Raw genomic sequence first — 27,708 nt, 5'->3', positions numbered from 1 at the left:
TAGCGGATTTTAGAATGAGGTGTGCCACATTGACCGTCAATATGACGTCACAATAGCAAACCATTGCCCATCGACTGTATACACTATACAGGAATGAAATGGAACATAGGTCATGAATTGGGCCATCTGTAATGTGAGATCTGGTGATTGCTACTTGCTAGGGTCTACAATAGATTCCTCTACGGGCCGGATGATATCAACTGGCGGACCGTGTCTGGCCTGTCAGGATTGTGTTTGAGAGCCCTGCGGTTGGTGCAGTTATCTGTTTAAGTGTTTTAATCAGGTCCGAAAGAACATTTTTTCTCCGCTCCCCCCTTCCGTCCAAAAAAGCACTGATCTTGGGGCCACCATAGGGTAGTCGATGTTACTTGTTGGGCACTTACTATATGCATTTGGCTGTTAAATTTGATGTAAGAATTCTCTCAGTAATATTGATTCTTACATATATTAGGTCATTGTAACATGCACCAACAGGTTGCACATCCGGTGATTTCCAGCCTTTTATGGTCGCGACCTCATTTCCCATTTGAAAATGTTCCGTGGCAAAGCTCAAGACTTGATAAGCGGATTACTAGAAAAAATCAGCTTGCCCAAACTTATCTAACGGCCTAGGAAGCCGATTACGTCCAACATCATCGCGATCCCCAGATAAAGGCGAACGACCGCAAGATTTGGAACCCCTGTCTGTGACCGAAGCATCCAATCGACCTTAACCAACTCTAGGAATATATCTTAAAATTGCGGTTACAATCAGACTTATTTCAGTAAGTGATGGTTATTTATATTTATTTTGATTGCATTTTCGGCTAGAGTAGTGCCAGGTGCCCATAATAATAACATCATACGTTGCATTAACTCGCGCGCAGCGCGAAGAAAAATTTTGAATACCGTAAATCTGCTTGAAAATAATACTGTTTATGTTGATTTACGAAAAAAATTGAGACTGCTTGAAGCCTTCAAAATTCCGGACATTTAGGCATATTTTAGAAATTCCTCCCGGACGCAGATTTTTCAGTGAAATTCCGGACATGTCCGGGGAATTCCGGACGTATGGCAACCCTATTCTAGTTGTAGTTGCGGATTTTGAAAATTGCGTAGTTCTAGTTCTAGTTGTAGTTGCAGATTTTGAAAATTCAGTAGTTCTAGTTCTAGTTTTAGTTGCGCATTTCAAAAATATATTAGTTGCCGATCAACTAGAAAACACTCGTGTGTCCTGCGTGATGAGAACTCTCCTCGCGTGACAAGTGAGGCTACTGCGGGTTACTGATGTGATCATGACAAAGGATCAATGCTCATTGTTGGATCATAGTTAATACATTGATTATGCCGAGTTCACTGATAACTCGGCAAATTTACAAGAATCGACAGTCCGCAGCGACACGCGATCTCCCGCTGAGGTTGTTTACTAATTGGAATGTGTACTAGTGATCCACTGCTGTGCGCTGGCGAGTATTATCTGGGAACTAAGCTGTCGCATCTGTTAAACCTACGAGATTTGATTCGTGATGATGATGCCGACCACCACGCCTGCCCAGGCACAAAGAGAAGACGATCTGGATTCGCCCAAGGTATCTTTACAAAGGAAATTGCATAAATTGCCTGGGTCGTCTCCTACTGGTTCTCCAACGCACAAGAAACCGAGACTCTCACTCTTCAACTTTCTACCTCAAAGTCAGTGTCGTCCGCTTGAAGTTATATCAGGCCCGTCTGAGGTGAAAAAGTATGCCAGGGAACAGCGACTACCCCTGGGTCAGAATGTGCTAAACTGTTGGCGGAATATGACCGACTTGCCAGAATTACGAAACTTGGCGAAAGATTTTCTTGGGATGGGATGACTGCGACATCTGCGCCCAGTGAAAGGGGCTTTCTCGCATGCTGGGATTTTGTATTCCCCAGAGAGGGCAAAACTCGAGTCGCGACTCATGTTGATTCGCTGCAATCAGCAACAGCTGCAGAAAATGGTTTAGTTTATCCTGTACTGATTACAGAATAGTTCTGTCTGTCTGATTTTTCAGTAATTTCGCTGTACCGACGCTCATGTGAAAGGCTGGAACGCCGAATTCGAATAAAATAAAAATGAACGAGTTGATTGAGAATTAAATTTAGTTAGTTGTGTTTTAGTTAGTTAGTTGCCGATATTTAAATTTCGTTAGTTCTAGTTATAGTTCTAGTTGCAGGAATTGAAAATTGGGTAGTTCTAGTTCTAGTTCTAGTTGCAAGTCTTAAAAATTGAGTAGTTTTAGTTCTAGTTCTATTTGCGCTTTTTGAAAATTCAGTAGTTTGTACAAGTCTGCGTCCAGGAGGTCCTCGTGCCTTGTTCAAAGTGTACCCAGCAATGTACTCAAGAGTTTCACTCTCAAATTGCTGAATTGAACCACCTTTAGTTTCATCTTCTTTGACCGGAACCCTTCATTATGATTAATTTCATTGCGTCTAGAAGAAACTTTGATGCCTCAATCCTAGATGTATTTTCATTGAAGTAGTCCTGTGCGTGAACTGCTTCAGTTGGATAATGCCGTATCACAGTTGCTGATTCTGGTTTCGATACAAATTCGCGCCAAAATCCATCAATCTTCTGCTTTCCAAATTCAGAAAGGGTTAGTGCACTACTGACTTGCTGAATGAAGTCAGCAGGCAGACTCGAATCGAAAAGGAAGGCTCTCGTGCTTTTCCCAATTTTGCTAGCTGGTGCTTCATTTCCTCCACCGTCCTCCATGTCATTGTACAACAGATCTTGGATCACATCGTCAGTCAGAAGTGATTCCCAATCAAATTCGCCTATATCAGCCATTTCCGAAAATTTACAACGATACCCACAATTATTCGAATCCCTGTAGAGAGTATATTGTATAACAACAATTCTCATGTAGTCATTACCGTATAGCCATATTTAATGCTTTAAAATTGTATTCACTTGCCCATCTCTCTATCACTGATTATGTAGCATCAACCAAATAACCTTGGTTAGTATCCACACGGAGTAGCTACCAGTGTTGGGATGACTCGAGTCATGACTTGACTCGAGTCAGACTCGAGACACTTTTTCGTATGACTTGACTTGACTCGAGTCACTTTGCTAAAATGACTTGACTTGACTTGACTCGGGGTATCAGAAATGTGATTTGACTCGTGACTCGGAGCAAAATTCACGAGTCAATTTCAAGTCATCAAGTAATCGGTGTCGATAAAAATCACTGTATCTTGCATATGTTCGGATTGTTCGCGCAAGGCTGGTGTAACCCGTGAGAGCGACCAATCATTCAATGATCGTGCGTTCTACTGAGCCTCCATTGTTCTCTCACAAATATATTGATCGCAAACGAAGTGATCGAAACTTACCGCCTACGTTGTCGCACACTATAGTATAGTAGCATAATATACATTTCTGTTCTGTGTTGTGTTCTTAACTTCACCAAACCTCTTGTTTTATTGAAATTGTATTCGAAAATAGTTTATGTAGTTCTCAAGCATTGGTGCAGGCTCGAATTGTATCATATTAATTTGCAAAAGGGTAATGTATTATTGCACCTTATCTTTATTTTTGCTGGTAACTATAAACAGAGGCTGTGCAATTACGTATACGCAGTTTATTAGTTCTACTTTTATGTGAGCGATACAACGCCTTACTTGCGTGTTACTTGCGTGCGTGCGGTTCAAAATCAATGACCACTGAATCACTATTTTAGACAGCTAGCAAAATACAATGACGTAATCACGCCTCGTACCTCGAAAAGGCAATTTGACTTGAATTGTGACTTGACTCGTGACTTGACTTGACTTGACTCGACTTGACTCGAGTCACCTCCAAAAATCGAGTGACTTGACTTGACTCGAGTCACCTTCGAAAATCGATTGACTTGACTTGACTCGAGTCAAAATGTGCAATGACTCGAAATGACTCGTGACTCGAAGGTAGTGACTTGATCCCAACACTGGTAGCTACTCGCTTAACAAACCTCTTCCACAAGCTCCCACTCCCAGCAAAACAAATTGAGCGGCGTAGACAGTCATCAGAGCGTGACGCCCGTTAGTGTCGCATCTACGGTTTACCTTAGTTATCTATAATCGATTTAGCTGTGTCTTGGTCGCCTTAGCGACTGTTGACGCTTTCGTTGAGGAGGAAGAGTGGCATATCTGTAGAATAGCCATGTAATCCGGACCTGTATGCCGAATTATGTATGTGATTGCGACTATATTCGTGTTTTCGGTGGACTGCAAGCCGGAGCAGTGTAGATTATGAATTTGACTTGGGCGTTGGATGATGTTTACCGCCAGTTCCTCAATTTTAAATATGTCATGTATCTGTTGCAGCTAGATGTGGCTGGTAGAGGGGGTGAAACTTCATTTGGGGCCCACATCTTCCAAATGTCGTCGAATTATATGGCGGATTGCTGTAACAAATCTAGACTTGTTACCCGAATAATAGCATACATAAAGGATTTTATTGGTGTTATTTGGTAGCTGTATTCAATTGTAATTTGGAGCCATTTTACATGTGTCCATATTACCCCATGTTACAGATATCTTTATACGTTTATGCTAAAATGCCGCGAAATTTTCAAAGAAAGAGTAATAGAGCGAGTTGGGATGGAAATGATATGAAAAAAGAAATAGATGAGGTTTCCAGAGGATCAAAAATTTAGGCAGCTGCTATAAGTTTAAAACATACCAAGGACAACTCTGATCCGTCACTTGTCAGGAGATTTGACAAAAAAGTCAGGTTCGAAAAAGGTAGGCAGGTTTTGTTTGTTGGGGGAGGCTAATTAGTCAAAACTTTTGACTCATATTTTACAATCTGAGAGACGAGGTTTCCCACTTACTATTGAAGACATAAGACAATGAATGGGCTTTTGAATTTGTTGAAGAAAATCATATTCCACATAATTTCTCCACTGGCAAAAAGATGGCTGGATTGGATTGGTGGAGGGGATTTCGTGGGCGTCACAAGGACACTCTGACAATTAGAAAGCCACAAGCCTTATCTGGTCAAAGGGCCATCCACTTGAACAAGCCAATTGTGGATGAGTATGTCCAATTAATGACGAAATATGCGATTCTAGCGAATCCCGAACGGATATATAATGCTGACGAAACAGGACTGAGTTTGGTTCCTGGCGTGAAAAATGTTGTTCGTTGCCAAGGTTCCCGGTACTGTAGCCAAATAACAAGTGGAGAGCGGGGCCAACTGCAGACTGTGCTAATGGCAGTAAATGCAGCTGGTCACTACGTTCCACCAATGGTAATATTCAAGGGGAAGAGACCCAATGCTCGCTTGGAACGTGGCATGCCGCCTACAATTGTAAAATACAGTGAAACTGGCTACATAAATCGTGATTTGTTTCATAAGTGGATGGTTCATTTGGTGATGCATCAACAAAATGTGTCTGGCAAAACATTGCTGATTCTTGATGGCCATGGGTCGCATACAAGATGTGGAAAAGCTCTTGCGTATGCTGCGGAGAACAATGTGGGAATTGTGAGTCTTCCTCCGCATACCAGTCATTATCTTCAGCTGCTTGATAAGATAAAATCCATTTTAAACCGCTCAAAGACATGGACATGGAGGCTGCTCGAATGCACCTACGAAATAGTCCCGGAATGGGTATTTCAAGGCTGGATTTTCCCGAGTTGTTCTGCAAGTCGTACATGAAAGTGGCCACTATGAGGAATGCTGTGCAGTCTTTTAAATCAACTGGGCTCTTTCCTCTTAAAAAATCAGTAATTCCTGACGCCGCATATGAGCCATCAAAAATAACTGATGTACTGATCCGAAGCTCTGATCCTATGCCGACTGAAGACGCATGCTGTAGTTCCACCATTTCAACAAGCTTCTGTAGAGATGTCAACACCATCTCATCTCGTTCATTGGACCATGAAAATGCAGCAGTGAGTTCGTTTCAGAATATATTACCATTTCCAGTGTCCACTCAGAAAAGAAAAACAAGAAAGAAGTCAATCGAGACAGGAATTCGAGTATTGACAGGTCAGACATACAGAAATGGGCTTAGTGCCTTGGAGAAGGCTCAATCAACAAAACTAGTTCAGCCAGTCAAGCAAGTTGAGATAAATCGTTGCGCTAGTATCAATGCAGTTACCTCCAGTGTAAGTTCAGAAAACAATTGTGGTACTTGTGGTGGCAATTGTGGTACTTGTGGTGGTAATTTTTATGAGGATGAGGAGAATGAGGGTTGGATTCAATGTCAAATTTGTGACGCATGGTACCATGATATATGTGCTGGTGTCTATGGTAGAGGTGTAGTAACATTTATGTGTGACAATTGGGCATAAGCAACAAGCCTATTTGCTTCTATAATTAAGAAGTTTGTTCTCTCTCTATTACAGGTCAAAACTTGCTATATGGTTTCTATAAATGTCTCAGATTATTATTTTATTTATATTAGCATTTTATATAGTTCTCTTTGAAGTTATCTCTACTACTCATGATTGGTTCTTAAAACTTGCAGATATTCTACTTGATTGTTTACTACTTTAGTTCTATGCTTTAGTGCTTACAATGTTCATTTTTAGTAGTTCTATTTATGTATCTATATATTAAGAGATATTTTTATGTTATTTTGTTATCGCAGTTTTACTGAAGTTATCTACAGTTTTGACATCCAACTACATTCCATCTACAGTTTTGACATTGAAATACATTCCGACTTGCTCAGAGCATGCAATTTCCATCGTTTGACTGATTCTTCAATAGGTAGGCAGGAGATGGGGTAATATGGACACGCAGATTATTTTCCTATGGACACGCAGATTATTTTCCTCTCATTGGGTGGGCTGATAGTTATGAAGGTCGTGCCAGTTGTCAAGTCTAAAGTATTCACCAGATCATTACATATTGTACTTTTCATGGGGTGTCCCCGTTTCATCCCATTTTGGAACATATTTTATAATAAAATAATTACAAATACTTCGATGGAGCGGCGCCACGCGCGACAGACACTGGCAGCAGATATGAACATCGCGTGTCACAAGATTAATCCACTTAATTCGATCAAGACAACAACGAAAAACACAAACTTATTCAAAGGTGTCCGTATTCGACCACCCTACTATACGATACGTTACCTGGCAGTGCGGCACCTTTTTCACTTCGAGAAGACCGAGGGCGAGGAGAGACGTTCGTTGCCACAACAAACGCATTGCACCTGGAAACGCGATGGGCGAGCTAACGGTCCATAGGTTTCTCCAGAACCTATGTTCACAACGCCCCTATTATATCTACGTTCCCTGTACTAAATATCTTAGCGCTCATATGGTAGCTCTTTCCGACTGCCTTACGGCGCTTGGGACAGTTTCTGGGATCACATGATTGCAAAATGGTCATGTCCCACTGTATCCCTAGAATTTAAAGCTTCAATAGATCTGATGCATTTTGGCTCGCATTCGATAGTTGTGCCAGTAGAGGTACAGATGATTGAAAGCTTTCGTTTTGTTCAGCGCGCACGGTCGCTGCTTAAACTGACCAGATGCCTACGCGTCCGGACTGGTCAACGGCTTCTACACTCAGCCGACTCGCTGTCAAGCATAGGACGTGAAATCGCTGGGCTTTGGTATGTCTGCTGGCAGGCTAAATGATACAAGCGCATCGACAAACGTCCACTGCTCGCGAAATTTCAGCAGTTACACGGGAATCGTTCGAAAAGCATAGAATTTTATTGCCTCACTCAAAGTGCGTGGTGAAAAACCAGTTATGCTGTCGAGAGCCATTGATACCTATGGCACTCAGTCTAACGGCCGTAAACCAAACTTTACGCTGATTGGTCGAGAGACAATCGCCATGGATACGGCGCAGCAACGAAGGACGCTGCATTTACCTAAACCTATGGTCGGCACTACGATGTATTCATATAGCCGTGTAGACTGTATAAAAACGACAAGATTACAGTTTAAATGTTTATTTCTTTTATCAATAATAAAATTAGGAAAGGAAATAATAGATTTAATAACATATACTGAAATATAATGCCGAAATACTACTGTGTTTATGAATGCAGTGCCACCAATGACAATGAACTGGGGAAGAACAGATCTTTCCATTCATTTTCTTCCAACGTAAAGGACAGGAAGGCTTGGGAATGCAGAGTATAAGAAGGCAGGACTATTTGTGACATACATTTGGGCCTGTTGATGTCAATAAGCGTGATTTGCTTGTAATTATCTAGCAGCAGTCACATATAAACTCATTTTCTGTGATTTCTGCCCAATTTCAAATTTCATGAACTAATCGCATGTGCTGTTACGATACCTCAAGCACACCAGTGCGGATGAGGTCTGCTCAGCTAGAATCACTCTATCATGTGAAGCACCCAGATATCCATATCGAAAAAGAACAAGACCAATCTTTGCTACATTCACATGAGTGATGCTTAGTAGTCTTAATGGCCCTTTCTTCGTGCAATAACCCCCACAATATTGAATACCTGTTCATACTGTACTGTCCTTGAAGTGATTTGAAAAGAGATGTTGCATATGGAGTACCTGCTGCCTTGTTCCACTCAAAGCACTCCAGAACCCTACCAAAATTGCTACTTGTGAGTCGAAGAGCCCTATGTATTTACCCCATTCTGCACATCCTCTCTGTTCTGATGTCCTGTCGGCTTAGGTAGCTAATCTGCATATGACTGACTTCGTTGGCGTCTAACCCTAAGACTCAGGTGATGGATTTGAAGATTCCATTTCAAGGCTACACGAAGGCGATTCTAAATCAGGATCACCAGATGACAATGTAAGATTTGCATGTGCAGCATCCGCAACATTGGAGGAAGACATTTGACACGGCATGGAGTTCAGGGTCCGCCTATTTGCAATGCGCATATCTTCTGCTTCACCACGGATATTGCGACTGGGAATCGCACCTCTCTTTAGACGTGACTGTATTGGTGTATCTATAACGTACTAGCAGCAAAATCTTCCTTGCGATAGTGGTGGGAGCAAATTATTATTATTAAAATTGTACACAACAGTGGTGCTTTTAGCCTAGGTTTAAGGCTTTGTGCTCCACGACATGACAGTATTTGAACTGATCAATGCATTTATTCTTGTCTTTGATATTCTTTCCACTCTCTCAGGCATCGGCTCGCGATTCATCGGGTCTTTGGCTGCCGACTTGTATCTCGGCTCACTGTGATTTTTAAGTCACTGCAACTGCAGTGAAGTCGGCGATGAGGAGCAAATGAAGCTTGTGGATGTAGGCTTGAAATCCAGCCTTCTTACTCTGCATTCCCAAGCCTTCCTGACCTTTGCGTTGGAAGGAAATGAATGGAAAAATCTATTCTTCCCCAGTTCATTGCCATTGGTGGCACTGCATTTATAAACACAGCAGTATTTCGGCATTATATTTTAGTATACGTTACTAAATATTTAATTTTCTTTCCTGATTCTAAATATTTAATTTTCTTTCCTGATTTAATTATTGATGAAGAAATAAACATTTAACTGTAATCCTGTCGTTTTTATACAGTCTAGACGGCTAGGAATACATCGTAGTGCCAACTAGGCTTAGGTAAATGCAGCGTCCTCCGTTGCTGCGCCGTATCCATGGCCATTGTCTCTCGACCAATCAGCGTAAAGCAGTGGTTCTTAACCTGGATTAACCTGGGGGTAATCACCCCCAAAGGGGTAATTTACCAATTTTCGGGGGGTAATTCAAATTGTCATTTCTTATCAACTTATAACGCTGCATTGAAATATTTTCAAACGTCAATATGGCTAACATATATTTTTGCAAGCTTGTAGGGCTATGCATTTAGTCTCACTTAACACACCATACCTGCTGTGATATCATAGTGACGATAACCATTAGTGATTATGAATAACAGGGTCGAATGTAGTTTAGTATATTGCTAGGTTAGTCCAATTTATTTTGCAGTAGTGCGGATCATATATTGTTACGCATGCTGGCAAATTAAAAGAGAACAAGGGGCGTGTAAGTTCAGCTTTACACCTATAATGCAGTAACAATATCGTAGAAATATAGTTGTTAGTATTGAAAAGTGTAGTGGTCTAGTCTAGTCTGAAAAATTAAGTCTGGCATCATCAAAATGCCTTCAAAAAAGACGAAAGGAAGATATTGGAACCTTTTGGTTTCGCCTTCAAAATGAATAATATAATCTTCATCCTAATGGCACTGAACTTCATTCAACTATTGCTGTGAAATAGGATTTTCTGCAATGGTATCTATCAAAACCATGATTTCAGGTTTATTATATCATGCGATCAGAACAAACTTTATGCGCTGCGATCAACCGGTTTCCTTAATCCTGGGTGGTTAAATCCTGATGAACGCGACGCGATAATCGACTTGATTGATAATCCAATTTTATTATCTACACAATTAAAGTGAAAGTAGTACATCAGCAAGAAAAAACTGCTGAAGTGCAATATAGAATGCAGACAATTAAGTGGTGGTATGAAGCAGGTAGCAGACACCTGGTCGAATATCACTGAAAAAGGAGCAAGCAATTTGCCACTGCTTTTATATATCTAGCTTCGAGGGGTGGGGTGCTACAAAAATAGGAAATACATTCCTCATTCAACACGAAAAGCTGTTAAAGGACATCTAGAATGTAATAATAGAGGTGAAATTAGTATTTCAGAATGGGAAAACTGCTAAAATACAAGCAGAATGTTGACAACATCACATGACTTACTGCTATCGAGTTGCATATGTTAATCTCCATATCCCATTCTGCGTTGCTGTGCCGTACTAATTTGACAGTGATTGTATCTTGAAATTGCTTCTGAACGACTGGTGGATGTATCTAATCCTGTACGAAATGAAAGTCTGAACCTTTCGTTCGTTTTTTTTTAATACAGCCTCGTCGACAGCGATCAACTCATTTCCTCGTGTGGAAAGCATGTATTTTGATAATAAATTAGGTCTTGATTGATCTGCCATTTTGCCGTCTTTGCTGAATTTTAGTCTCAAAGCGCGTGATTGGCCGTTACGGTTGATTTTAGAGCAATTTACCGACTGATTCTCGAACACTCCATATCCGTGTGATGATGATTACTAGCTACGGCCGAATCAATAATTTCGCTTCATTGGCGCGAAAAATCTGTAAAAACCTGCTGCGAGTCGTATCTCAAAACGCTATATCGTCTACGACAGGGGTTCTCAACTTCCCTCGTATAACGGGCCGCATTTTACCAGCAAAAGACTCAGCGGACCGCAAAACATCATCATCGTAAGTCGGTCGGCCGTCTGTGATCAGGGTATCCATTAGACTGGAAGATTTTCCATATGTAATCTAATTCAGATTCAAGTTCTGACTTACTACAAATCATTAGAGCCCTGTGAACAAAATGGACAAAATGAATTCCAATCGATATATTATCCAGTGAAAGTGCCTTTCCGAAAGACTGGGTTAGAAACCTCTTATTGAACTTTTTTTACGAAGACATCAAGGAATGCAAGAGAATTGTTATGCTCATTTAAATGCCTCAAAAATATATCACATTCCGATTTTTGTTAAAGACCCCGAACGTGTCATCAACATAACGATGGTACATAAGTGGTTTATCAATGTTCCGAAATCCTATATTGACATAATTATTGATAATAAGCTATCTTGGAGTGATCAGTCACAGTAATTTAATTTGCATTAAACTATCGAAAGCCATAGGAATCTTAAGAAAAAGTCCGTTTCCTATTGCCACTTTCCACACGATCAACAATATATCACAGACTCTTCCACTCGCAGTTGACTTATGGTGTCGTATTGTGGGGTTTAGCCAAAGCATGGTGTCGTATTGTGGGGTTTAGCCAAAGCCAAATACTTGAATCGTTCAGAATAATGCAATTAAATTGACTAGGATAGGAAAGGACGTAGTTGATTTTTGTCCTTGATGTTGTTGTGGCATACATACCGACTCATGATACGCATACACGCGATCTGCGTATATGCATACCATGAGTGCGCGATGTGCATATGCCGCATGGAATACGGCTTTCCAAGTCATGCACCACCCCTCCATGCTATCCCAGTAATGCGTGAGCGCCAAGCAGGTAAGTCATGGATATCAGTGTTATTAATCAGGTATTTGGTCTGACCCGGCCAGGAATCGAACCTAGGAACTACCGATCAAGAAGCCGTACGCTTAACCATTACGCTATCTTGTCTCGCCAATCGCATAGATAGTGTTAATCCTTCATGTAGTCGCTTGAACATCTTGAAAGTTGAAGATATCCACTTAGATGAAATAGGTAAGCTCATGCATGGCTACTACAATGAGAGCATACCAGAAATCTTCCTAGACTATTTCACTCATCTCACCAGTCACCAACTCACCATTCACACAGTACCCAAGCCTCCTCTTCTATGAATCTAATATTACCCCGAGAACATCCTAAAACTATAATTTTCCAAGGCCCTCGTATAACAGATAAACCAATCCATATCTTTAAACGGTTCACGACTATCTATGAAAATTCTTCATGTCAATCAGCATCTCTTTACCTAGTTTGTGTTCCTGTAGCCGGTGCCATTCTGTTATCTTGTTCATTCTTTAGGTTACCTACTGTGAATGATCCGCTTCGTTTTTCATCTGTTTTTGATACATTGCGAACGTGTTATATATTTTTTGCTTTGCGAACGTGTTATAAGTTTCATATTACAACCATCCTTTCAGCCTGTAGCTGACTTGATGATCTCCCGGTCCCTTCGCTACAGCCTGGTTTTGAATTGAATTATATATACTTTGATAATACATAGCTAGATAAATACGAAGCAATGTTCAATTGTTCATGGACCGAATAATGACGATTTCTGACTTTATAGAGTTCGATTTTCGGAATAGGGGGTTTCATTTCCCGGGCCGAATTTCAAATCATATTTTTAGACTCGGTGCAAAATTTGCTTTTGATTGATACCAGTTTAATTTACCTTTGCGCTCTGGTCCCAGCTGGAATATTATCGACAGGACATACACACTGAAGCAGGCTGAGGCAGCAGCATCTATTACGCCACCACTGGAGGCAGTGCCAGTGCTTACGAAGTTTCCGTGCCAGCTACGCTTTAAATTGCTATGCTATAATCATGAGATTTCAGAATACCGTTTGACGATTTGACTCAGGGAGTTATTTAAAGATTGCATATAGTTCGTCAAGAACAGAAAGGACCTATGTCATATTTCATAGTTCTGAGAAAATTCAATTCAAAGATTGTGAGTTTTTATTATTGAAAAATCTTATCGAGTTGAAAGTTCATAGATCCTCCTCATCCCTTCACTTGATTTCTGAACACACTATGCATTTTCAAACCTATCTGCTTGTCGAGGCTTTCCTCCCCAAATGGACATAGGCCATGATTAACGCTCAATAATATCCTGGGACATAGGCCCATTCCACTCAATTTAAGGACATAGGCCCATACGTGCAACCTTGTTCAGTGGGCATCGTTGAACATCATAATACCAAATTTATGAGCTCTAGCACACATATTTCACACATATTTCACATTCTCATCAATTGGAGTTGTATACAGTAAGCTACCAATTCGATTTAAATGCCATGAAAACTGCTCGAATCGGACTTAGAATAACAATACTTGAATTTGAGCTTCGGAATTTTGTTTATCAAATTTCAATTGAATCAATTTTGACCATCTGATGATCTCCCCCTTGTCATCTCTTGCCCCTTGTCATATCTTGCTGTAGATCTATATACACGTCTCTGAAAGAATTTGAAGCTGCGCTATTTCTGAAGTTATAAATCATATCATGTTTCATCAGGTTAACCTGAGCATGTCTCCTGCTGTGTTTTGTAAGAGAGTGGGTTATGACCGATTCCCATTGAGCTAATGTGAAAGTTTGCATTCTTCTTGCCTCTCTTTCAATCAACGAGTGGGCACAGTCGTTCTCATTTTGACTGTGACCAGTTATGAAAAATGATAGGGTGATGGAACTGAAATTGAACCAATGAAGTGCTAAAGACAGCATAATGTACACCATGCGGTTACAATTCTGACCAGCACATCTGTCACGGAATATAAACTCTTCTTTGATTCCAGACTGAGAAAGTTCTGTCAAATATGAAAGGAGACATGATGCAACTTCGTTTGAGCCTTTTTTGCATCTTGCTCACTCCACAAGTAACACTTCACATCATTGAAAGAGTTTTTTGAAAATCGACCGTGTGTTTGGCACTTTCTTTGATCTTTGTCTTATATTGTCGGCTCATTAGTTTCTCCTGTCTTTTCGTGACATCAATAATTTCTAATCTGCAATTATCCCATGCATCACACGTGTCACAGCGATCCTTGGAAGGTCTTTGGAATTTGATATTAAAGTATTGGTTGAAAATTGTTCTGTATGTCTCATACAACACGTCCCTTTCAACCCCTTTCTCATTGCAAAACAGTAAATACATTCTATTAGGCTTACCATATTTTGGAAATCCAAAAAGAGGACACTTTTTCAGAAATTTACCACTTGCAAAACTGGAGTGAAATTCTCAAAAATCGGTTAATCTTCCCCACTTTGTGATCGGTTGACTAAAAATAGTGATAGATAGTGACTAATTGTCGAAATAATGTAGTGACTAATTGTCGAAATAATGTGCTGACAAGTACACAGTGCTTCCAGTATGTAGGCTTATATCAGGTCGAGAATCATCCTTCCAGCGGTACCGTAAAGCTCTTGAGATCTTGTTATGTAGTTTCATAAATTATACGATGCTCTTTCACTCATATATAGGATCTATCAATGAAAAATTCAGACATGCCACATTAACTATGAGCATATCCTTTATACCGGTACTGTGTCTTGCACAATAACTCCCTAAACTCATGGCAGCATAAACACTAAGAAGCTAGGGCTTTATAGGTCTTGTCTAATCACCTACTGCAACCAGGTAGCCTGCATGTGATGTTGTATAAGAATACAACTGAACTTCTAACCAAAAATGATTATGAAGCTCCAATTTCTATCCAGCTTAGCTAAGAATGAACTGTGGGCTCAGGCTCAGTCACATTCTGTAACTTGACAATGCTCATTATTCTCAAGAGAAAAATTGATTGTCCATCACAAAACCTCCACAGCAATACATTGATTGCTATATGAAATGGGCCTATGTCCTGTCCAATTGTCCAGTTTTCAATTGGATGGGTGGTGATAGAAAAGGCCTATGTCCACGATTTGGACTTAGGCCCCTTCTATTCTCAAATGTAATCAAAAGTATTTGGCCTATGTCACATCAAGTCACTGATTAGACCAGTTTTATGATAAAGTGCCACAGCCATCAGAAAGAGCTGTATCAATATACTAAGAATATCAAAAAAAAGTGAAATTGCGAAAAATGGACATACGCCCTTTATTCTTGACGAACGATATAGTTCTCAAATTCGAAAGCCCAACACTTGTCAAGGCCCTGGAAAGTGATCGCGTCTTTTGACAAATGTAGCAGCATGTGAACATCGTACACACCAAATAAAACTAGGGCCGCACAGATTAAATACCTTTGCAAACAAAACCCTCAATAAGGTTCTGGGAATATTGTATATTAATTTTTCACTTGATTTTCCAGACGCAAGAAATTGCCTGAATTCAGTAGCTTTCCAGCGGTCAAGTGCATCAAGTCCTATTGGTTTCCGAGCGAATAAATTAGGTATGAACATCTTCATTTTTCTCAGCCTTTAACATGGGCCCTGTTTTCACGGGGAACGAGTGAGTCTGCTGGCCCGTAGCGAGAACAAGCCTTGCGTTTTCACTGATGCCGTGACAGTGATCGCTACACTGGCACCACCACGCGATACGAGACAATGGCGCGAAACAGTTTAAAAAATGGTGCGAGATAGTTGTATGAAGTTACGACCTGGTCGAAGATGGAGTAAGTGCAATTAATGGCGGAAATTAGGGGTTATGAGTGTCTACACAACATGGGCATCAGTGCGTATAGGGACACGGTTCGTAAGGATAATGCATGGAGAAGCGTAGCCGGTTCATTAAAGGTCAACCATATCGACCAAACCAACTTTCCCTCATCATGTAAAGTCTGTTATGCTGATTTCAATAATATACATCCTACCTTTTAAAACCAATATGCATTCTATATTTAAAAATTAGGTATTTTTTGAGATATCACTCACAGTGCAAGCTGCCGACTTCTTATCGGGGCGTATTAAACTCACACTGTCAAGGGTGGTGTACACTGAGAATAAGCTAAGCTAAATTTAGTGAAGCGAAGCTGAGGTTCACACTGCCAGCGTAAATTGTACTCAGTCAAGCGTCACTGAGATCAGCTGATTATTCGCGCGCTAACACCAAACATTCCAGGCACGATGTCTATTACGGCTGTGATTTTGTAATCTGCAACAATGGATCCGGAGGTACTGATAGAATCGGTAAGGCAATTCCCAGCGCTGTATTTAAAGTCACACAAATCGTATGGCGACAAAGTGGCTAAGCAAAACTGCTGGGAAAGCGTGAGCCGGGACGTACAATTTCCAGGTAATTATTAAAAAAAACGAGTACAGTACTTCGAACTACTCACCAATTGCTTTGCTTATTTTTTCTCATAGTTGATGGAAATATCTCCGTGATAAATATCGACGGGAGAAAAAGAATATGCAAAAACAAACCAGATCTGGTTCGGGAAAGTCAAATTACAGGCCGTGGCAGCTGATGCCAATGTTTGATTTTCTGGATGCAGTTGTTGAAATCCGAAGGTAAATGAGTTACGGTACTGATTCATTTCCTATCATGAAATAAATTAATATGTTTATTCCAGCACATATTCAAACGTCGACGAATATTGTAGTGAAGAACAGGATTCCCTGGAGGATACACATAATGCCGTCGATGCACATGACCCCATGGATACACAAGATCCTCTGGATACACATGACCCACCAGTTACTTTGAACCTGACTGAAGTTCTGAATGGGGGTTTGCAGAATCAAGGTTAGTACAACAATCAAACTTCATGTAACACAAAAGACCAATGTTTCCCCTGATTTTTGACGAGTCTGCGCACACTCACCAACTCTCTGAGCAGACACCCTTGGACAACAGTACGTAAATACCAAAAAAAAGGCAATCACTTCGGATTTTTTGTGCACAACTTAGATTTTTTGTGCGCAGAGACCGTATCAGCGATGCGCATTTGCGCAGCTTAGAGGGAACATTGGTCAAGACTTTAGTTACCAGCAGCTTAGTTCAGTTACAAATATTAATTGTGAACAATGTTCCCTCTAAGCTGTGCACGTGCGCTAATGCGCAGTGCTGGTAACTAAAGTCTTGACCAATGCTCCCTCTAAGCTGCGCAAATGGGCATCGCTGATACGGTCTCTGCGCACAGAAAATCTAAGTTGCGCACAAGAAATCCGAAGTGATGGCATTTTTTTGGTATTTACGTACTGTTTTTCAAGGGTCTGCGCAGTGTGTTGGTGAGTGTGCGCAGCCTCGTCAAAAATTAGAGGGAACATTGATTGTGAATACCCTGTCAAATTGTATTTCGTTATGTATATAGAATAGATGTATGTATATTATGTGCCTATCACTCTACACATGCATGTACTGTAAATAACATGAACCGTTTCTAACCTGTTGTTATCTTGTGTCAACTTACAGAAGGTCTTTTGGTAACTACTGTGCAAAAGGGTCTTTTGATAACTACTGTACAATGTGCATTGTGCATTGATAACTACTGTGCAAAAGGCCCTTTCCACTGATCAAGTAGTCCGGCGTAAGTTTTGTAAAATATGAAGAGCTTTCAGCTTCAGTGTAAAACAGGGTCCATCACCCGACAAAAGTTAATAGCGAGACATTTATTCCACGACACGGAAAGTTTTCGTTCAGCTCAATCAGATAAAACTCATATTAGTACGGTCGTGCAGTACTTATAGGAAATACAACATTAAAATGGCGTTGCGGGCAACTCTCTCAATGCCACACATACAGTTTTTGAAAATTTCAATAATCTTCAATCTTAACCATGGGTCTGTCTCAATAATTCAAAGTTGATCAGGGTCAAAATATGTCTGTAACAAGATGAAAACTTTCCTTCAAGTCAATTTTCTCAAAATGTGTTAATGGTTAAATTGACCCAAGTCATTTTGATACCACTGTCGAACAGAACAGTACCGCGCGAGAGAGACAGTACATGCAATTACCAATAGCAAGTTGATATTACACAGGAGCATACAGCAGTGTCTGACAGCAAGATGCACACAAACTTCCAACATGGTAACTAGTTTCAATGTACTCTCATTATGAACAGACCTGTCAAACCGTAAAGCGAGAGTGAGAGACAGTAGATACAATTACCAATAGCAAGTTGATACACACAGGGGCATACAACAGTGTTTGACAGCAAGATGCACAAAAACCTCAAACGTGGCAACTAGTTTCAATGTACTCTCATCATGAACAGACTTAGACAACTATAAAATTTTCAGCTTTTACAAATTAGATTAGAATTAGATTACCGGCATTTCGTTCTAATTTGGTGAAATTAGACAAGTCTGATTATGAACGTGCTTGTGAGAGCGGACTTGTAATGTTTAGGCAATCACATAACCCTATTAACTCTGGCATGCTGCCATGGTACTGACCTATCAGCACTGTTGAAGTACTATACAAATGATTCACGTACACTGTGTGCATTTTGGCTGCTTCGTCTACCAAATGCCTCAAGAGCAGCATCCTCGGGTAGTGGATCGATCTCAATGTCTTGCACATATGAAGAAGATTCATCTCGCAAAAAAATATGCAACACAGTGCATGCTTTAATGATAAGGTCCACTTTCTCTGGGTGAACAGCTATCGGCCGTCGAAAGACGCGAAATCGAGTAGATACAATTCCAAATGCGTTTTCAACAACTCTTCTGGCACGGGACAATTGATCATTGTATACTATTTTTGAGTCGTCTAGATCACACACAACCAGGAAAAGGCCTTAGCAAATTGGTTTTCAAAGGGAACGCTTCATCCGCAATGAAAACATGAGGAAGAGGAGCAACTTCTCCAGGCAGTGGTTTATCTGGGGGTACATTCAATGTCTCTCCCAAAACGTGTTTGCCAAAAGCCGAATTAGCAAATATCGAGCTGTCGCATTGAGCACCATACGCACCAATGTCAACCACTCTGAACTTGTATGAAGCATCAGCAACTGCTAGTAGCACAATACTAAAAGACTTCCTATAGTTGAAAAATAGTGAGCCAGAGTTGGCTGGTGCTTGCAACATGACATGCTTCCCGTGAATTGATCCGAGGTAATTTGGAAAATGCCATATTCTGTTAAATTCTTCAGCGATCTTTTCCCATTCAACTTGCAATGGAGCTGACATGACCAAAGGTTTTAAAACATCCCAAATCGCCGAACAAACCTCTGGAACAATTTTTGAAACGGCAGATTTGCTGATTCGGTATGAAAATCCAATGGTCTGAAAGGAATCCCCAGTCACTAAATATCTGTAAATGAAATATAATATTGAAATGAGGGATGTCAGAGAGAAGAGGATACTAGTCTCACCTTAACGTCACACAAAGCCTTTCAGCTGCACCAATGGGTTTTCGCAGATTTGTTGTGATTTTTGGTCGAAAAGTGATAATAATTTTTCGAAGGTTTCAGGTGTCATATGAAAGTACGTTTTGAATCGGTCCGGATGATTGTGCCGAAGCTCTTGAAAGAGTCGATGATATTCGCCTGAAAATAAAATAATACATTAAATGCGGTTTCTAATAAATGAACTATTTTTCAACGGAAGCAATAGGGGCGTTCAAACATTTCAAAGAAGCATTTCTGGTACTTCACATAAGTGTTGATACTAGAGCAGTGGTTCTCAATTTTTTCACCTCGTGGACCAATAAAATTTTATAAGATATGGTGGGCCGGTGAAAGTATGAAATCGTTTTTTGCACGTATGGTTCTGGAGCAGGGGTCACCAACACACCTGATTTTTAATTTTGGAAGAACGCTTGGTAAAGCACTTTGAAATGCTGAAATTGATTAAAGGTTAAATATATTATTGTTGTCGTTCAAAGTAAGCTATATTCCTGTGCCCAATATCACTACCCAGCAAACACAAAACTTATTAAAGATATTTTTTAAACATCTTCCATGAGTTCAAAAGATGTCCTTCAATGAAGTGCAAAATATATACATTTGTCGACAGAAATGGATATATATAAGATGTCCTGTAGGACATCTTCAAAGATATCCTGATAAACATCCTCAAAGATATCCTGATGGAGATCCTCAAAGATATCCTGATAAACATCCTCAACGATATCCTATAAGATATTTTTGTACAATTCGACCCTGTGTGACCCTGAACCCTGGTTGGCTAAACCTGCTATATGCTGCACTTCACACATGAACGAATACGAATCCTGTACAAATCATGTATGGCTTTTTGTTCTGTATTGTACCAGTTCAAAATACAAAAAAATGCACTGGACTAGACCTTGACGGAAAATTGGAATAAAAATGGATGAAGAATGACGGTAAAATAATAGTCCCTGACATAACATACGTTAGCAAGAACTATGCAGCAAGAGGTAGGCCTTTTTGTTCAGAAGGAAAACTAATTGCCAATTTTAAAAATCAGCATGTATATGGCTTTCTGTTCTGTATGAAATCAGTACAAAACACGAAAAAAAACATGGATGAAGAAAATACGTTAGCAAGAATTGGGCCTTGATACAGAACTGTGCAATCACTTCAGCAAATACTTCTGACTCCTCGATAATAGTCTTGCTCCTGTTTTCTCCTTTATCGTCGTCCTATAACATAAATGAATTGATTACTTTGATTGATTAGCAGTAGAGCAATAGTCATTATATGTGTTTGTTTGTGAGTAATGTGGGACGGTCATGTCAAGTCACATTCATCCAAGGATTCCGAACCGTCTTTAGGAAGTCACGACGAACTTGGTGGAGTGTGACAGCCAAGTCAAACTTTACCATCTACTTCGACGAAATTGTCGATTTAACTCTGCGCGCCAAATTTGGCTCCATTCCAACATATAGAAGCTAATAAACCAGGGGTTCTCAGCCATCTTTTGGCCGTGGCCCATTTTCGGGTTTGAAAATGTTCTTGAGACCCATCTCTTACGACAGAATAGAGTCGTAGTCCTTTTCAATGTGTGGTAATCGCCACCACCAATTTGCATACTTCTCTATTATAAGCAGAGGTGGTCAGTAACGAAGTACTTCTACTTTTTCGAAGTACTCAAGTAGTTTTCCTCTACTTCTGGTACTTACTCAAGTAGATAGAATTTTCGCTACTTCTACTTCGTAATATTTTGTGATCTACTTACTTACTTTTCGCTATTTTCATTTTGTCAAGTAGAAGTAGTGTAACCCTACAATTAGAAAGAGAAACTGCGGAACCCTCGGGCTGTTTTCACGAAGTTTCAACTTTCAATTAAAAAAAAAATTCAATTCAAACCCAGAATTTCCGTCGCGCTTCACACAAAGCAGATATGGAGTTTCAAATTTGTTTCCACGAAAGTGAATATTATTCAGATAGCAGGTTGATTGGTTCCTTTCGCACCGCATTGTCGCCCATATGACATATTTCATTACAGTAAATATGGCCCATCATAACGTTTGAAATTACCGTTTTGCAATCTAGCATACCAATCATATCGTAATCTCTGACTTTTTGAGCGTTCGATCTGTTTTAGCAGACCACCGTTAAGACTGTCTCGACAAAATACATGTACTACATTTTCCACTTTTCTGATGTAGTATTGGTATTTCTCGTTTAATTGGCAGTATCATTACTCAGAGTTATAATTAGTCTGAGTTCTTTTGTCTGGAGAACATACATGTATAAGTTTAAAAGCAAGTGTAGCATCGCCCTCTATTTTCCGAAAATATAATTACACCATGGCATTTTTACCTCGTGCCATATTTTTTATCATCGTATACGAATCGCGCAAAGTGTTAACATCGTATTCATACAACTTCTCCGTATTGCTCTTTGACCAAACTAAAGGCCGTAATATGCGTGAGGGAACATGCCATGACATTTTCTAAGCGGGATGTTCGAGTAAACATAAGATTAGTATCTCATTTCCATACTATCATTTGCATCTCATGATGCAGTCGAATGCTAATTCCGTCTGAAATTTATGACTTATGGGATGCATCAATATGCATTGTACATGAAGCTCTCTGCACCTTCTGCATAGCTCAATTTGCAGCTTTCGAAAGTCCATACGAACGTATTATGACCGTTTTCAAAACTACTTACTTACTTGAGTAGATTTAAAGCCAGCAAATTCTACTTCTACTTCAAGTAGTTTTAGGTTGCTTATGAAAGAAGTACTTCTACTTATACTTGAGTAGATTTTTACGCCGCTACTTCTACTTCTACTTGAGTAGCTTTCTTGACTACTTTGACCACCTCTGATTATAAGCACCTTTTTATCTTACTAATCATATTTAAATGTAGACCTACAGGGACAAAATATCGCGCAAAGCACGACAAAAATCTACTTCAACAAACGACAAACAAAGTAATTTTGGGTTCAGTCGAGCTCCCCTAATTGGGTGTTTGAAGTGTGATGGCCCTGGAAGATCTTATCGTTATCGTTCTGGGCCAGCTTCAAACATTTCTTTGGTGAACGGGATACTATAGCTAGCTGTAAAATGTACCTAATATATATACCAGCGAAGTTTCAAATCCCTAATTTTGTATCTCAATGATTTGACATCTACACGTTGGAATTGAGCCATATTTGCCATGCATCTTGTTCGCCACCGAAATAGCCGACCCAATGCTCCCTCCAATTTTTGACGAGTCTGCACACACTCACCAACTCACAGTAGTGCATAACGACTAAAAAAAATGACATCACTTCAGATTTTTTCTGTGCGCAGAGACCAACTAAGCACTGTGAAATTGCGCACGTGCGCAGTGCAGCTTAGAGGGAACATGGGTCAGGCAATAGCAATCTGAGCCCCCCACGCGGTACGAATGCGACCAGTTGAGGATGAACTTGCTTCCCGTGTAGAAATGTGAATTTGAAAGGAGTTTGAAGTGAGTGACGGATTATTGGCAAAAAAGTTTTGGAGACATTGGTTCCACCGCTAAATCTGAGCAAGTGTAACGAGATGATCAAAAATTTATGCAAGCAAGACCAACAATTTTGACAAAATTAAATGACTATAAATTTTTTTTAAATTACATCACGTCAAAGTTTGGGAACCACTGGTATAGTGTTCTGAAGATGAATGGTAGCGGCCCTGGAGGTAGCAACGATTCACTTACTGTCAAATGATATGATAAAGAACGCAGCTGTCACACAGACGTCAGATTCATAAACAAAATTACCTTGCAAGCTCCAATAACAGTTAGAAATCGTCCCACTTTGGTTGTAATTGTTGTACTCTCGGCCGTAGGATTAGCCACTTTACATGCTCCTTCAAAGATAATATAAGAAGATCAGGGGCTGCATTATAAAACAATGCGGCAAATCGGAATCTCCGCCAGCGGTAACTAATCTCTCTCGAATGTGATCACCCCATAGTGTCAAAATTGGTATTTCAAAACATTCCAGACTCAACACCGAGTTGCGCAATCAACGCACTTGTTTGTGATTTTGCCATGTCGGCAATGTCAGTAGAAGATGACTTCAAATGAGGGCTTATAAGGCTGTGTGGTCAGCAACGATTTGCAATTTAGCTGCGATGATCTTTCACAAGAAGGGAAAGCAAAATACTTTAACTCTGTAAAAATGCTCTCGAAGGCATTGTTATCGAGGGTTTTGTAATCTCGATTGTAATATCAGTAACAACTTACGTGTAATAGTCTTGTAAAGATTAAAATTTTGAAAACTTCTTTTTTGTCCATTTTTGCTTCTTTGACCTTTTAGGCTGAACAATTGCCACACATCTTTTACAGCTATGCTTGTCATGATATTTCTGACCGTTGAAGCCAATTGTTCGCCGTGAAGTCCTTTCAAAGCAGATACCTGTTGTACAAAATACAAATGGCTCTGCCTTACGATAGTGGTGTGTACCAGAATGAAAAATAACTAGATAAGCCCAAAAAATAAGTAGGGTTTCGATATTTGTCGAATTCACTAATATAGCATCAATTCATCATGGTAAAGTACATGCATAAATGACGATTATACCCCCAAACCTCCCTCTGGCTACGCGCCTGCATAAATATCAAATAACTTGATGGAACGTTGATCTTGACGAGAGGTTAAATCAGGGTGGGCAACTTCTCCAGTCGGCAGGCCGGATATAGGAAAATTAAGTACTTCGGCACCGGATCGCTGAATCGATGCATTATTCGTCCATTTATCCACAAGGAATATATCGTATTTAATGAATGTATTTTAACGACAGCAATGTCACTTCAAAGCCATTTCTCGCCGATAATGGCGATTACAATGTGGATTTGAGAATAACATTGTCATGTAGGCAATCTCGATACTGAATTCATGCGGCCTGCGTCCTCTACCAAATTCGAAAAGTGGCCTGCAACTTGAGTTGGCGCCCCTGGCATAAGCGTTGCCTTACAAAAACCTAGAAGTGTGCCGTGCTACAAGTCGGCGGTTACGGAATCAAAAATAGGAAATATCAGCCTGCTGACCATTGTAGTCGACAAAAATCATGATTACCACAGACCACATTAGGTTTGATTGCATCGTCAATGCCGATAATGCAAGTCTTCTCGCTTCAACGAACTTACGCGTAAGCTCCACTCTCGCAACGCTGCGCATACACGTATAATATAATAACATAGTCACTAAAATTTGACGTAGTAAGGAATTATTGGGGAATCTCGGCAAACTGGGGCGGGGCATTATCATGTAGGACAGAAAACTGTCGGCGGGCCGGACAAAATCACTTCGCGGGCCGTATGCTGCCTGCCCCTGGGTTAGATACTCCGGCTAAGTTTGCTCTAATCGACAAAATCATACCAGTTCAGATTTCTTGCAATCGCCGTCAGTCAAGTTATTTTCCAGTTGTTCCAGCTGAGATACGGTTTGACAGGGGTTTTCAATAAGATCTTCAAACAAGATTGGGGCTGTTGTACTGTGTTTATTTTTTGAGTCGTTGATGATGTGACCTTTAATTAGATCCATCATCTGGTTCATCTGCTTGGAGCTGAGGTCCATCATCTGGTTCATCTGCAACTTGATGTCTTTGATGTCTTTACGCATCAGAGAAATATATAGAGTGGTCACTGTGTGCAGATGTTGGAGTTGATGAAGAACATGGAGGAGCTAAAAAATTATTTGAATTCAAGAAAACTGGATTGATCATATGCGATAAACTTACCATTACTTTGTGATAGGCCTTGTTGTTGACAGTCAGAATTTTGCAGTTGAACATTGCTTACAAATGAAGGATCGTCTGGAAAATAGAGCGACTCTATTGCTTAAATTCGAGAATGAATCAAAGTGTTAGGAGCTTACTGCATTGGTTGATTCCCTGCAACTGGCCGCTACATTCAATGTTGGGATCATGCTGTTCTTGAACACTCTCCTCACTTGATGATGGCAAACTTGCATTTGAAGCATCATTAACAAGAGCACTCTTGCTTGTCACACTTTCATTGCCAGAATCAGGAGGTGGCCGGACTCTTGGAGTTGGTATAGGCATGCCTTGTGTCTGAATACTTGGATTACGTTTTCTTTGAAGGAACAGCATCATCTACAAAGTATGAAAGTTATACAAATGTCACTTCTGCGTATAACATATTAGGCAGAATAACAGTGTAGGCTATACCTTGATTATCAGATGACATGGACTTGTCAAAAAATCTTTTGGCGGCTGACGTTTTCGGTTAGGCCGTTGTAGGTCCTTATCTGAAGCGGAGGGCAAGCTACTATTGTCTGCAACTGCCGTCATATCACGAAAGGCCTTGACCCATAAATCTAAAACAGATGGATAATATAGATGGTAAGTTTCCAGATTTATCAAACTACTGGATTTGTAAACAGCGCAACTAGATCTAGAATTACTCAAATTTGAAAACCAGCACAAACTTGAAAAAACGATATTGTATCGCACACGCAAACATAGAACTGCTAATGAAATACTGTACACAAGTAACTGTATATATAGCTTAGTGCAGTGGTTCCCAACCTTTTTCGTCTCGTGCCCCCGTTGGCCGATATTTGTGCTAAAATCCCCCCCCCCCCCTATGAAAAAGTTGCCTGTGACTTAAAAAATGTGCTTTTTAACGCGTAACCATTTGTTGACTGAGCAATTAATGGCCAAACATATTCAGATATGTCCGAACCATGGCGAATGCGGACAGCACTAAACTTTGGTAAAGTACAGTCAAATTTGACCTGTTTTGACCGGTCGGGTAGCCGCTGACGAAAAATAAATCACCAAGTCCTCTTGCTATGGACTTGAGTTGAATCGACGAATTTGGTACGGTATGTTTTTCACGTTAGCTCATATGTTGGCTTAAAAAGTTAAACAATTTCATCAGCGGCCTTGTGCTGAATTAAGCTTGACGTTTTCCTGCTTAGTAGCAATTTGGGCGAGAGGCTGTCGCGGACCCAACGAAATCGTCTCGTGAGCGTCGCTTTATCAGGGGGTGTAATATCTACGGAAGGCATTTAAACATATACCTATAGCTTGAAATCCACCAAAGAAACATACAATTGTAAAGAACTAATTTCTACTTACCAGTTCTATACCATACAAATCTAAAAACCTTGTGAAACCCAGTGTATCTTCTGATACAATGCCAAAGCCAGATTACCCCTGAAAATAATAAGCCAGATTCCCCCCTAAAAATTTCAAAATTCCCCCCAAGGGGGGAATTCCCCCCCGGTTGGGAACCACTGGCTTAGTGGTTCCCAACCTTTTTCGGTGTCAGGGCCAAATTTAGAATTTCAGAGTATATATAGTTGGGGCCGCACGAATTCGTGACTGCTTTAGATCAATAAAAAGTTCACAAAATAGAGTAAAATCGAGGAGAACTGCTGCTGGGTTTTGCCTCAGCGTATTCAACCGTGAGTCACGTGTTGTACATCTATTCGTAGATTAGTTATCAATACCTATATACAGTAGTGACATAACGTTAGCACTCTACTCAGAACTTTTCTGCAATCCTAATTAACAACTCCAGACTCCAAGCTAAGCAAGATAATTTTATAAATATAAATTTTATTTTATATCATAAATCGCTTTCTTTAAATTTTTGTGGGTTTAACGAAATATATTGGTATAACGCCATTATGAATAATGGTTAATAAGGAGTTGGTAAACCGTACGTAATTCCCTGAATTGAGACTTGATAAGACCTTTGTGAGTTGTATAATTTGTCGTGTGAACGTAGATAACGAAATATGAAATCGTACCACGTTGGGTTCATTTCGAGATATACGTGTGTATGTATACATTCATGATTATTAGCTGGTTCGGAAGTTGATATACATTCATGATTATTAGCTGGTTCGGAAGTCGATAGACATTCATAAGTACTTCGCCAATTGCGAGAAATATATATTGCATTTTGAACCGTACGTGACATTCAATAAAGTTACAAGCCGGGGAGACGGAAACAAAATATATTCGTCAGTGTGATCCATCGAATACGTGTGCAATAGACAGGCTACGTGGTACGTTAGCCAACGAGGCCGGTCCGTCGAACGAAAGAAGAAACACGCAGCGAATTGTAAACGCAACCTTCTTGGAGTCAGATATACAATTATACAACTACAAACATTCGCTCTGCGTTAAAGTGGGGGACGCAAGACGGCT

The 27,708-nt window shown here is 40.2% G+C and overlaps 1 protein-coding gene across 2 annotated transcripts; it reads right to left on the bottom strand.

The window, feature by feature from the left end:
* Positions 1 to 20,360: 20,360 nt before the first annotated feature.
* On the bottom strand, positions 20,361 to 25,338 carry LOC145448397 (uncharacterized). Of its 2 annotated transcripts, none has more exons than XM_080326778.1 (5): positions 25,264 to 25,338; positions 24,903 to 25,208; positions 23,768 to 23,939; positions 23,300 to 23,388; positions 20,361 to 20,739 (listed from the first exon to the last, which is right to left on the bottom strand). In XM_080326778.1, exons 1-5 carry the CDS (start codon positions 25,315 to 25,317, stop codon positions 20,554 to 20,556), a joined length of 807 nt encoding a protein of 268 aa, XP_080182904.1. In that variant the 5' UTR covers positions 25,318 to 25,338; the 3' UTR covers positions 20,361 to 20,553. The 2 variants fall into 2 exon arrangements, with proteins under 2 accessions (XP_080182904.1, XP_080182905.1); XM_080326779.1 differs by having other exon boundaries at positions 25,270 to 25,338.
* Positions 25,339 to 27,708: the final 2,370 nt, after the last annotated feature.

The sequence above is a fragment of the Botryllus schlosseri genome, chromosome 10, assembly GCF_051294905.1.
Source record: "Botryllus schlosseri isolate E-star chromosome 10, Bs_hap1, whole genome shotgun sequence".
In the NCBI taxonomy this organism is placed as follows: Eukaryota; Metazoa; Chordata; class Ascidiacea; order Stolidobranchia; family Styelidae; genus Botryllus; species Botryllus schlosseri.
Note: the sequence above shows the minus strand (reverse complement) of the source record. Positions and strands in the feature narration are given on the sequence as shown.

What these genes read in the sequence shown, in the direction of transcription:
- LOC145448397 (XM_080326778.1), bottom strand. Translation starts at nt 25,317, where the DNA reads ATGTTCAACTGCAAAATTCTGACTGTCAACAACAAGGCCTATCACAAA. An exon ending in ATTGCAAGAAATCTGAACTG is followed by an intron (nt 23,940 to 24,902) that starts GTATGATTTTGT and finishes TTTGTACAACAG; the next exon opens with GTATCTGCTTTGAAAGGACT. An exon ending in TCTTTACAAGACTATTACAC is followed by an intron (nt 23,389 to 23,767) that starts GTAAGTTGTTAC and finishes TTATCTTTGAAG; the next exon opens with GAGCATGTAAAGTGGCTAAT.